We start from the raw sequence: 12,873 nt of genomic DNA on the forward strand, positions 1-12,873 counted from the left end.
ATTAAAACACTGAGTCAGGGCTGAAGTGTGTTAGTGACGAGTTTACAGAATAAAACACTTTAATGTTGATTTCAGAGAATAAAAAGCCAAACCATGTGACACGTTAACAGTATTTACTACAGAAAAACTCAATCCTGCCTAATAATGAACTACATGTCCTTCTTAAAACTTTGACTTTCTCAGAAACTTATATTTAGTTTAATAAGTTTATCTGTATCAGGGACAATGTACAAAATAACATTAGTCTCAAGATGAGAAAAGATGCTTTGTACCGGATTTAGCTTACTAGCTACTTTACATCCGTACACTGCAAAACTCAAAATCTTACCAAGAATATTTGTCTTATTTCTAGTCAAAACAAATCTCATTATACGTAAAATAAGACATCGCATTAAAAAGTAGCTTGTTTTTAGACACTTTTTACTTATTTCAAGCATATTTTCACTTAAAATAATTAGAATAATCTGACAGTGGAGCACACATTCGCTTATGCATTCACTCACCCAAAAATTTAAACACTGAAGAAACACTGTCTTAGACTCAATAATTTGCAATTTGCAGTGGAGAAAACAAGAGAGGGTGGATGAAAAGTAAGATAAAATAGGTGAAAAATAATAAAATAGATAAATATATGTATAATAGGCCTATATAAATACTTAAAAATAATAAAATGGGGATACTGCATAAAAGCATGAACAGATAACTTCACCATATTAATCAATTTTCTCCTAAAATCCAGTATTTTCTCTTGTATTCTAGTAAATATTTTTTTTTACAGTGTATTGTGTATACAGTCTTTGTGTAGCTAGTTAGTGTGTTTACTGGTGTGTAACAGTGATACTGTGTTTTGCAGACACACTATTATTACATTATATTCTCAATAACACAGTTTAAAACATTCATAAAACATGTAGAGGATTAATGATTAAAGTGCAGATCGAGGTTTAGGAAAGTTGATACGGGTAGCTAGTGTTGTGTACGGTGCAGCCAGTGTGTGTGTGTGTGTGTGTGTGTGATTCTATGCATATGACCTCCACCATCCTATCATTCCCTGGTGCCGCCCCAGGAGGCCATAACTGTGTCGACAGGCTTGTTAAAGTCTAATTTTAGCTGTGATCGTTAGCGGAGAGTCCTGAGGAGGCCGCCGACGTCTGATGATGAAGACGAAGAGTTTAATCTGATGTGAAAAAAAAAATGTGTGCAGGCGATTAAACTGTTAAATCAGATGAAACAGACACAGATGAAGCAGAGCTCAACCTCTCCTTCGCTCTAACTCGCTGCACAAATTTTAAGAACGCGTTACACAATGAAACTGTGTCACAAAAACTCACGGAGAAAGAAACATGCGCGACTGAAGCTAATTTTATTATCGGTGATATGGTACAGTACGGTGGCCCTGAAGGCTCAATTTTACTGCAGCGTTAGAAAACCTCAACAGCTGCATCAGTTTGAGCTGCAGAAACTCACACAGCAACACAACAGGAAGTGTGTCTGGAGGACACAATAAAGTGACGGACACAGGGCTAAGCTAAGCTAACTGTCCATATGATCAGTAACATGTGAATCATGTTCTAATAAAACAAACAAACCGGTCCCTCACTTTATTGTTAGTTAGTTTAAGTTTGTTTAAAGCCCCAGTGTGTAACTTATTTGGCTTTTTATTATCAAAAATCAAACCTGTCTTTCATAAATCCATATTTCACTGAAGGTGAATCACAGCTGCATACAAATGAAAGCTTTCTGGTACCTTAGAATGAGTTGTTACAAGTCGTTACAAATACATAAGTGGGCGACGCACCGAACCGAGGCGGCCATGTTGCATCGCCATTTTTTACGTTGAGTGGCAGCGTGCTACGTTCAGTTTAGCATCGATGCTACGCTCTGTTAGCATCGATGCTACTCGGTTTAGCATCTGTTTCTGTATCTGTCCCTTCTTGTCATAGAGGCACCATTCAATGACCGTCGGAAAGCGGAGAATCCCGCGCTTCAGATGCAGTTTACAGCTCGTCTCTATCATGAACAGTTCAGAATATATTTCATGTTTTGCACCGAAGCAACGCTCATTTTCAGAGGGTTTAAGTTGCAAGTCAACTTTAATCATCATTTATGTAGGATACCTTTTCTCAATTATCTGGACTATGAAACTCTGGGAGATTGTTTTTGAATGTCATTACTTTGAAATTATGTTTTTTTTTTATTTTCTATGGGTTTTCCACGTTATCAGCTGATTATCTAAAAATAGAACGTTGCGACATCCGACTCATTTTGAAGGTGAATCACAGCTGCTACAAATGAAAGCTTTCTGGTTCCTTAGAATGAGTTGTTACAAGTCGTTACAAATACATAAGTGGGCGACGCACCGAACCGAGGCGGCCATGTTGCATCGTGACTAGGGTTGGGCACCGAAAAACGGTTCCAAATAGGAACCGGTTCCTAACGTCCGGTTCCGGAATCGTTAAGAAGCTGTTTGCATTTCGATCCTTTTTATCGGTTCCTAAATGTCCGCACTAGTTTGTTTGTTTTACTCTCTCTTGTTTTGTCTCCACTCGCACTAGTTTGAAGTAATTTGACCCGCCCCGCACCACCGCATCTATTTTCACAACCATCCCCGCTGCTATTAAACGTCAGACAGCGGCTTTTTACTTTGAAAGGGCAGACAGAGGCGCTGTGTTGCCGGTAGCTTGTCAGTGTGGAGCTCGTGAGGAGTGGGAGAGTCACAGAGCAGCGAGTGCAGCAGCCGCGGCGGCCGCCGCATCTCTCTCTCCCCGGTCTGCGAGAGGGAGAGAGCAGAGAGCAGACTCCCCGCTCTGCTCTCTGCTCTCAGTGAAACCAACCCGCTCTGCTGATGCGCCCAGCCGCCGTCTCACCGGTTCCCTCACACCTCCGCCGGCTTTTCCCGTCAACATCAGCGCGCCCCTGATAACACACTCTGGACTTCATCATCAGTGTTTTTAATGACCCGCCCCACCGCGCCCCGCACCGCAAATAAAGTAAACATTTCTTGACCCGCACCGTGCGTCACTAGTGTACAGGCCTCCTCAGCCTGAGAAGGCAGACATGATTATCTTCTTAAACAAAAACTGTTTTTGATTTGTCATCATGACTGCTCCAGTGTTTGTTTTATTTTGTTGCATATACAGTCACCTGTTCTGCAGCTCTTTGTATGTTAGACTGCTTGCCAAGTTTCAGTTTTATAGTTATAGTTAGGGACCCTTCCTTTTAATTGAATACCATAGTTGGCTAAATCTATTTTTGGAGGCCTTTTGGAGGTCTTACAAGCTGTGTAAGATGTATGTTTGAAGTCCAAGCATGCATGCAAAAATGGCCTGTGTGAAGAGTTTGTCAAATAAAAAAATATCCTGTGAAATAAGTTGTGACCTGTTGACCTGCACCTCAAAGAATCGGAATCGAGAATCGTTTAGAACCGGAATCGATATAGAGAATCGGAATCGGAATCGGAATCGCTAAAATCTAAACGATGCCCAACCCTAATCGTGACCGTAGGTAACCACGGAAACTGAGCGGAGCTGTGGGCTCGGCCTGTTAAAGCTGTCACCACTGTGTAGTGTGAGGAAGGACGGAGGCACTGGTGTTGCATTCAGGTGCAGTCAGGCAGACGGCCGTCGGCAAACCAACCGGATGTCATTTTACTCCACCAGAGAAAGACGGTAAAACAATACCACATCACCATGACAACATGTTGTCAGACCACTTGTTTACATAGACGCTTGTTTATCCTGTTACATGCAGCGTCTGTTGTCTGTCTGACGTCTGCCCCATTTCACCTGAATGCAACATCAAGAATACGTTCAGATATGCAACCGCACCGCTAGATGGGGGGATTCCTACGTATTATACCTATTGGGTCCCTATTAGCTTCTGCATAGCATCTGCTATTCTTCCTGATGACAATTAAGCAATATCACACGAGAGGGAGTGCTGTTGTACTGTATATCAGCACGGCTGTGATTCGGTCGTAGGCACGAGGCCGCAGGCCGAGTGCCGCAGATAATCCCACCGTGCTGATATACAGTACAACAGCACGACCTCGAGTGTGATATTGCTTTTATACAACAGTGCTACGAGCGCATTTTAGAACAGTAATAAACTACAAGAGATTATGATTTGTTTGTTTATTTAATCATTTATTTGGCTCCGCCAACAGAAATAGTTCTGCAACTGGAAGGGAGACGAGGCTGTTGCCAGGCAACACATACACATTTCATACTAGCTTGCTAAGCTACAAGCTTCTCCACCGAGCTGCTTCCAGTGCTGGTTCTGGTTCTGAGCCCGTGTCTGATCAGCACCGCAGCAACAGGACCAGCATGAAGACACACAGAGACGTTATCGATACCGTATTACATTTGTTCATCATCTATGTAATCAATATAAACACAGTTGAAGCTAAGTAGCTGAGCTACGTGGCTAAAAACAGCTAATGCTAATATCAAAACACATCACCGTCAAAACGTAGTTGCCCCCGCGGCGATTTTTTTTCCAGCCGGGTTTAGTAGAGATTTATCTCCAATTAGACGGACCAGGTCAGGTCCAGGTTTTAATGTTCAGGTCCGTTTATAACTGTAGCAGCAGCAGCAGCAGCAGCAGCAGCAGCAGCAGCAGCAGCAGCAGAGAGATGGAGCAGTTCCTGTATGGGGAGCGTGGCTCTGACTTAGCTCCTGTCCAGCTGAACAGCGGAGTGATTATGTCTGTGAAAAGTCCCAGTGCTGTTATACTGTATATCAGCACTATGGAATGTCTCGTTGTCCAATCAAATTGCTCGGTTGGGACCGGTCGGAACTAACTGTTGTATAATAAAGAATAACATTCAGACTAGACAACTAAACAACACAGACATTGACAATACATGTTTTAAAACATTGACAAGACAAGACAGCTCAGATTGAGTAGGCTACATCATCTTATAGATCAGGGGTTTTCAAAGTGTGAGGCGCGCCTCCCTTGGGGGGCGCCAGAGAGTTTTAGGGGAGGCGCGACATGAGAACAAGAAAAAAAGAAAAACTGAAAACATTCAAACAAAAGATGAGTTACATCATGTCACTTGCACATAGGGCTAAATGATTAATGTTTTTGCAGTAGCCTATAGTTTGCAATATATTAGCCTATTATACCGCGATATGATAAAACACGATCTTGTAACACACAGACTGCGATTATGCTCGACTGATGTGTCAGGGAGCAGTCTCACCCCCGACGCGTCATAAACTGACGCTTGGTCAGGGCCCTTTCGCGTTGTGCACTGACGCCCAAGGTGCCCCAATGCAATCCCCTCCGCTGCGATATGTGACGCTCAGAGCGAGTGATCAGAGAGACTGTTGCAGGGAGAGCGGAGCTCATCTGGCCTCGGCTGAATGTAGCACTAGTGTACGTCGGCTGTGGAACTATTCTGGTTAGAAAAAGAAGAGCGTCAGGTGCTGCGCAGCGTCAGGTATAACTTAATAACGCAGCTCAAAGCGACCCGGTGCCTCACAGTGACCAAGCTCAGATAAACATTGGATCAGCTGTAGCACCGCGTGTCCTCCTGCATAAAGCCGCAATATACCGCTCCTAAAAAAAAAAAAGCTGCACGTGGCGGCGGAGCTGACCAGCTGACATGTGGTAGCCTACAGACGTACAGTGGAGACCTGTCACAGTGTCACCTGTGCATTGATATAAACTTCAACCTCAGACTGTCTGCTACTCTGCTTCCCAGATGATCACACAGGGAGAGCATGAAGCTGCTTGTGTGATGAGTGTTACAGAGTTCTGTATCAATGTTTAGGTTTCGTCAGTGCTTTATGTTGTCATGATAATTAATATATGCTGAGAAACAAGTTTGTAAATCAAACAAATTCTACAGGAAAGACCAATTTATGTTTAATGAATCAATATTGTTTTGGTCATAGTAACTAATTCTCTTCTCTCTATTTTTTTTTTTTTTTTTTTTTTTTTGGGGGGGGGGGGGGCGCACAGCTGTTTATTTTTCATTAAGGGGGGCTCACTCTCTCACACTTTGAAAACCCCTGTTATAGATAACCCACATACCTCTCATGTATCATGGAATATTAGTTAATTAAGTTCCCTTTAAATTACGTAATATTCATGTAGTGTTTTTTAAAAAGCATTTATATTATTTTGTTATTTGATAAAGGTCAGTAATAAATTCAATTTTTTCAATTGCATCACTGTGTTTAACTGACGTAGTTTTGTGCTTAGGTAATGTAAAACAACCTCCAGCTGCGTGCCTTGTCAAATCGGGTTAGGGTTAAGATTAATATGTGTTGTTGTTGCTGAAAGATAACTAGGCTATTCATAAACCATAAATTGACTTTTTGTGGTTATGACAGATCTGATAAAAAACATTAATGAATATAAAAGTCAATCAAGCCAAGAAAGATCCTCATGCACACTGCAAAAACTCAGATTCTTTCCAAGAATATCTGTCTTTCTAGTCAAAACTAACTAACTAACTCATCGCCTAAAAATGAACTTGTTTTTAGATAATTTTCACTTGTTTTAAACAAATTTTCACTCGAAATAAGTAGAAAAATCTGCCAGTGAGGAAGTTTTTGTGCTTGTAATAAGAAAGAAAATCTTGCTCCATTGTCAAATTGTTCTACTTATTTCAAGTGAAAATCTGCTTGAAAGAAGTAAAAAGTGTCTAAAAACAAGCTACTTTTTATGTGATGAGACTTATTTTAAGTAGAATGAGATTTGTTTTGACTAGAAATTAAATTTTGACTAGAAATAAGACAAATATTCTTGGTAATATATTTTAGTTTTTGCAGTGCATTCTTCTAACATTCAGTGTCCCCCTGCCTGGTCCCTTTATTGTTTATTGTGTTTTTGCAGCGTGTTTGTGTCTTGGCATGTGTTTCTTTTTTTCCAGTTGCAGTGTTTTGAGCCCTCTGGGCCACCGTAGTCATAGCGTCTGTGTTGGACTGAGAAGCAGCTGTTGTGTTTGGTTGTAAATCAGTCGGATGTCGAGTCACACACGCAGAGAAGCAGCTCTTCACTGCAGCTCAGAGGTTAAAGTGGGTGTTGCTGGGAAATGAGTGGCTCGCACTGGACACACACACACACACACACACACACACACACACACACACACACCCACACACACACACACACACACACACACACACACACACACACACACACACACACACACACACACACACACACACCCACACACACACACACACACACACACACACATACACACACACACACACACACACACACACACACACACGCTGGTCTAAACACGTCTCTGCAGAATGTAGCTGAGCTGCACTCGCACATAAAGATCATAACGATGTGGTTTGCTGAGGAATCGGCTCGACTGGTTCAGGTTTAATACGCCGTTAAAACTCTTGACACATTAATTTTATGTTCCTGAATATTTGTAAAATATTTTATTAGTGACATAAAGTTCCAGCTATAAACTAACAACACTCAGCGGCTGCTACTCCACTCCATTATTTATGTTTATGTACATTTTTGAATACATAATGATACTGATTATAATTCAAACCTGCACTTAAAGCCATGTTGAAATGAACTAAGAAAGTCTGTAGATTTATCGCTGACTTTGACCACACCACAGACAGAGGTTAAAATCATGTGACCTGCATATTACCATAATAACATTGAAAAGTTATGAGCATGAAGGAATTCAGAGACTTTGAATCATCTTGTTTTTTTTTTGCAGTTCAGTGTTAATGTCTAAGTTCTTCCCCTCCTGTTTCATTTAGCTGTGGAGCTGCGTTAAAGGGGACATATTATGCATTTAAAGGGACATACTGTACACTGAAACCAGTTGTTCTGAACAGGGCTGTTTAGAGAGGATGAAAAGAGCTGTGATGTTTGATCCTTGGGGGATTTTGACCGAAGCATGTCACAGATATGTCTTTAAAGGGATAGTTCAACATTTTGGCAAATTGGCCCATTGCCATAATCGCTATAGTCATAGCAGTAGGTTCGTTAACTACGCTATGGAGGCTAAAGGAATTTCTTGGTTTCCCTCATCAAACTCATCAAATAAAAAATCCCAAAACGCTTTCGTGGGCAAGTTGTGACCTGCACACCATCACCACGCTATGAGATAATAATGGAACGTTGCGAAACTGAGCCGTTTTCGAGGTAAATACAGGGTAAATACAGAGTCTGCTTGCTGAAAAACTGTCCCTGAAGGCAACGCACATCAGCGGTTTTGCATGAATTTCCCTCTACAACAACTCTGTGTGGTAACGTTGTGTTATTATCTCATAGCGTGGTGAATGTGCAGCTCACAACTTGTCCACCAGAGCGTTGTGGAGTTGTTGGATTGTGTATTTGATGAGTTTGATGAGGGAAACCAAGAAATCCCATAATGAGCCTCCGTAGCGTAGCTCTGAGCAGCTCACCGCTCCGCTCCGCCGTTCTAAAAATAGCTTGCACCGACAATTAAAGGTAACGAACCTACTGCTCTGACTATAGGGATTATGGCAATGGGCCAATTTGCCAAAATGTTGAACTATCCCTTTAAGACACCAACTATTCTAATTTGTGGAAATGGGGTATAATATGTCTCCTACATTGTGTAGGAATTCCTCCCATCTAGCGTTGTGGTTGTACATCTCAAGCAACTCAATCGTATTTTTCATGCTGCATTCACGTGAAATTGGGCAGACGTCAGACAGACAACAGACGCTGCATGTAACGGCATAAACAAGCCTCTATGTAAACAAGTGGTCTGTCAGCACGAGGCAAAACAATAATACACGTGACAATATGTTGTCATGGCGATGTGGTATTGTTTTACCGGCTTTCTCTGGACTTCTGTGAGTAAAATGACATCTGGTTTGTGCTTGTAATAAGAAAGAAAAACTTGCTCCACTATCAGATTTTTCTACTTATTCCAAGTGAAAATATGCTTGAAAGAAGTAAAAAGTGTCTAAAAACAAGCTGCTTTATGTGAGGAGTCTTATTAGCCCCTACAGCTATGAACGTAAAAACATGGCGACACCACATGGCAGCAGCACCGAGCTTACCCGCTCCATGGAGATATGAATGATATGAACGGCTCATTCAGAGCTGAAAGGAACACTTCACTTTGTTGATGGGGGGATTACTGGTTAATGAAACACACACTGAAGAACCAAATAATCGATATTCCTGAATAGATAACAGGAGAAGTTACACAATGTCCCTTTAATTGCACATGCACATAATTACCAGAGTATGTAAAGAAACTGATTGTGTGTACAGTTTGTTGTTCTGCAGAACAGTGTTGTAGTCAAGACCACCTAACCCGAGACAGAGTCAAGACTGAGACCAAACCAATACCAGACCATTTCTGTCTTCAGCACCAGGACCCATAATAACCATGTGTCTTGATATTTACATTATTCCTCCACAGCTACAGAGAAAAGATGATTTGATGTAAAATCTAAACCATTTTTAATGTGAACAAAGATTGGGTTGGACAGAAGAACACAGCACAGAACCTGCTGAAGTCTCCTCCCACTGCTGACACCGAGTTTCTCACACAAGCAGATACTTCAGAACAATTTTAATTATCTTAAAGTTATTGAATCACATCACATAAACCAAAGTGAGCGAGTGACAGACAGACATTTGTGTCACTGCAACTGTCCAGAGTCCAGTTCAACCAAGAACAAGACAAGACCAAGACCTTTAAAATGTGGTCTGGAGTAGCCTACTATACTGCAAAAACTCTAAATCTTTCCAAGAATATTTGTCTTATTTCTTGTCAAAATGTCTAATTTCTAGTCAAAACTAATCTCTTTCCACTTAAAATAAGACTCATCACCTAAAAAGTAACTTGTTTTTAGATCATTTTACTTGAAATAAGTAGAAAAATCAGCTTTTTTTGTGCTTGTAATAAGAAAGAAAAACATTCTTACTTATTTCAAGTGAAAATCTGCTTGAAAGGAGTAAAAACGTGTCTAAAAACAAGCTACTTTTTATGTGATGAGTCTTATTTTAGGTATAAGTAGATTTGTTTTGACTATAAATGACATTTTGTCTAGAAATAGGCCAAATATTCTTAGTAAGATTTTGTTTTTGTTTTTGCAGTGTACAACACCACTACAGAAGAATAAAACCTTCAGAGTTAAAATCACAGCTGCCTTCAAAAGTCTCTGATCATCGTGGACGTTCACACACTCTTTGCACTTTTGCGTCTTTATTTTGAGCCGTGATTGAACTTCCTCCTTTGCCTCATGGTAGCCTACCGTCCACACTGATGATGTGTGTTAAAGGGCAAAGGTCAGAGAGCAGGTCGTCGCTCTGAGCTCAGAGAGAGAGCCAAGCCAGCGGTCTCGTCTCTGACTGACTGACTGAGAGCTGATAGAGCTTTACTTTACTTAACTTTCATCAAAGGGAAAAAGCCTTCAAAGCTTCGAGCACGACGCGTCACCGCCTCTTTATTTCTGCTCCAGATATTGCAGTAATGAGGAGATCCTGGCTTTCCCAGCTCCTCGCTTCGTTTTAGGGCTGATCAAAGGAGGAATGCTCACAGTGGTTTGGGGAGGAGGTTGTTTTCTCTTTCTCTCACTGCTCTGTTACAGTTACAGTCACTTATTATTAGTATTATTATGATTATGGATCTTACCTGAGCTCCACATCATCGTTGCTCGCCTCTATTTCTTCCAGATCTTCCTCCTCCTCCTCCTCCTCCTCGGTCCGGTGGAGACTCCAGAGGTGCTGCTGGTGGTCGTGGTCCGTAAATCAAAAATCAAAAGAAGTGTCGCACACGTTCACTGTGTTGTGGAGATGAATAAAGTAAGTAGCCTAAGTGCAGATCTCAGAGCAGCAGAGAGAGACGCAGTAACAGCAGCAGCAGCAGCATGTTCACAGAGGAGCTGCACCAAACACTACAGCAGCGTCTTCAGCTTCTTCATCTTCATCTGCCTCTCTCTCCTCTCTTTCTTTCTCTTTATCCTGCTGTATTCAGATTCCTTTTAATTCCTGTGTCCTGTGTTTCTCTGAGTCTTCTCTCTGTTTTCCCTTCATGCCGCCACCGCCGCCGCTGCAGCAGCTACAGCTACAGTCACAGTCACAGTCACAGTCGCAGTCGCAAAGGAAACAAGTGCAGGAGATTCCAGAGGCTAATTCTGCTTCTTAGGACGAGGGGAACCTAATATGTGAGGACAACTGTGGAGGGAACGAGGGAGAGAGAGAGAGAGAGAGGGAGAAGGAGGAGGGGCGGGAGATCAGAGGATTGGACGGTGTGTGTGTGAGTGAGAGAGTGTGTGTGTGTGTTGAGGAGGAGGAGGAGGAAGAGCAGAGGCGATAAGTTGTTGAAACTTGAGAGACGTGGAGGAGAGAAAGAAAATATTGATGTGCTGAGGCAAAGGGAAATTTGATTGTCAGATAAAAACAGATGGTCTCAGAGGCCCGAGATGGACGGTTTCTCTGTGGATCGGTTCGGTTCGGTTCGGTTCAGAAGAGTTCAGAACCGGATCAAATCAAAAGAGAGAAACCAGAACATCCGTCACAGACATTTATCATTTTACTCAAATACACTGCAAAAACTTAAAATCTTTCCAAGCATATTTGTCTTATTTCTTGTCAAAATGTCTCATTTCTAGTCAAAACTAATCTCTTTCCACTTAAAATAAGACTCATCACCTAAAAATGAACTTGTTTTTAGATCATTTTCACTTGTTTCAAACAAATTTTCACAAGTAGAAAAATCTGCCAGTGAAAGCAAGTTCTTTGTGTTTGTAATAAGAAAGAAAAACTTGCTCCACTGTCAAATTTTTCTACTTATTTCAAGTGAAAATCTGCTTGAAAGAAGTAAAAAAGTGTCTAAAAACAAGCTGCTTTTTAATGTGATGAGTCTTATTTTAAGTGGAATGAGATTTGTTTTTGACTAGAAATAAGACAAATATTTTTGGTAAGACGTAGAGTTTTTACAGTGTAGAGAACGGAGCCATCATTATTATCTATAAAGCTGATGCACGGTGTGTGATGGTGAAACAGGTGTTGGATTACAAACATCTAAAAAAAAAAATAGTTTTTTTAAATTAACTCTGCAGAGAAACCAGTTATCACCGGTTATTACAGGAGAAATAATCATTTTTCTATTGATCATTTATAAGTTATTAAATCAAATGTGTCAATTTAGACTGTTTGCATGTTAATTCACATTTATCAAACAAACAACTCAGTAGTTTTGAAGGTAACTAGTCATAAACAGGAACAAAACCAAACCTGGGCTGAGTTATTTCTGTTCTCTATCGATGTCAATCAATTAACTCAATAAATGAAAGTTAAAATTTCAGTTCAGTTAAGTGTAGTTTGCAGAACGTTATTATATGACACAATAAATAGTTGTTTCTCAATACACTGCAAAAAAATCAATGATCTTACCAAGAATATTTGTCTTATTTCTAGTAAGAACAAACCTCATTATAGGCTGCTAGAATATTTGTCTTATTTCTTGTCAAAATGTCTCATTTCTAGTCAAAACTAATCTCTTTTCACATAAAATAAGACTCATCACATAAAAAGTAGCTTGTTTTTAGACACTTTTTACTTCTTTCAAGCAGATTTTCACTTGAAATAAGTAGAAAAATCTGATAGTGGAGCAAGGTTTTATTTCTTATTACAAGCACAAAAAACTTCCTTTCACTGGCAGATTTTTCTACTTATTTCAAGTGAAAATTAGTTTGAAACAAGTGAAAATTATCTAAAAACAAGTTCATTTTTAGGTGATGAGTCTTATTTAAAGTGGAAAGAGATTAGTTTTGTCTAGAAATGAGACATTTTGACAAGAAATAAGACAAATATTCTTGGAAAGATTTTGAGTTTTTGCAGTGTAACAAGTTCAGTATAACAGACAATAATAATAAATCAGTGCTA

General features: G+C 40.4%; 1 protein-coding gene across 1 annotated transcript in view; it reads right to left on the bottom strand.

Annotated features, from left to right (window-relative positions):
- LOC310986484 (zinc finger protein 385A-like) overlaps window positions 1-10,686 on the bottom strand; it is a gene marked incomplete at its 3' end in the record, with an annotated part of 75,295 nt that extends 64,609 nt beyond the window's left edge. Inside the window, exon 1 of the mRNA XM_083972416.1 lies at window positions 10,619-10,686. Coding sequence (XP_083828542.1) covers window positions 10,619-10,634 — 16 coding nt within the window. The 5' untranslated portion in view covers window positions 10,635-10,686. The remainder of the gene's footprint in view (window positions 1-10,618) is intronic.
- Between the last annotated feature and the right edge of the window lie 2,187 nt (window positions 10,687-12,873).

Source organism: Trachurus trachurus, assembly GCF_905171665.1.
Source record: "Trachurus trachurus genome assembly, chromosome: 5".
In the NCBI taxonomy this organism is placed as follows: domain Eukaryota; kingdom Metazoa; phylum Chordata; class Actinopteri; order Carangiformes; family Carangidae; genus Trachurus; species Trachurus trachurus.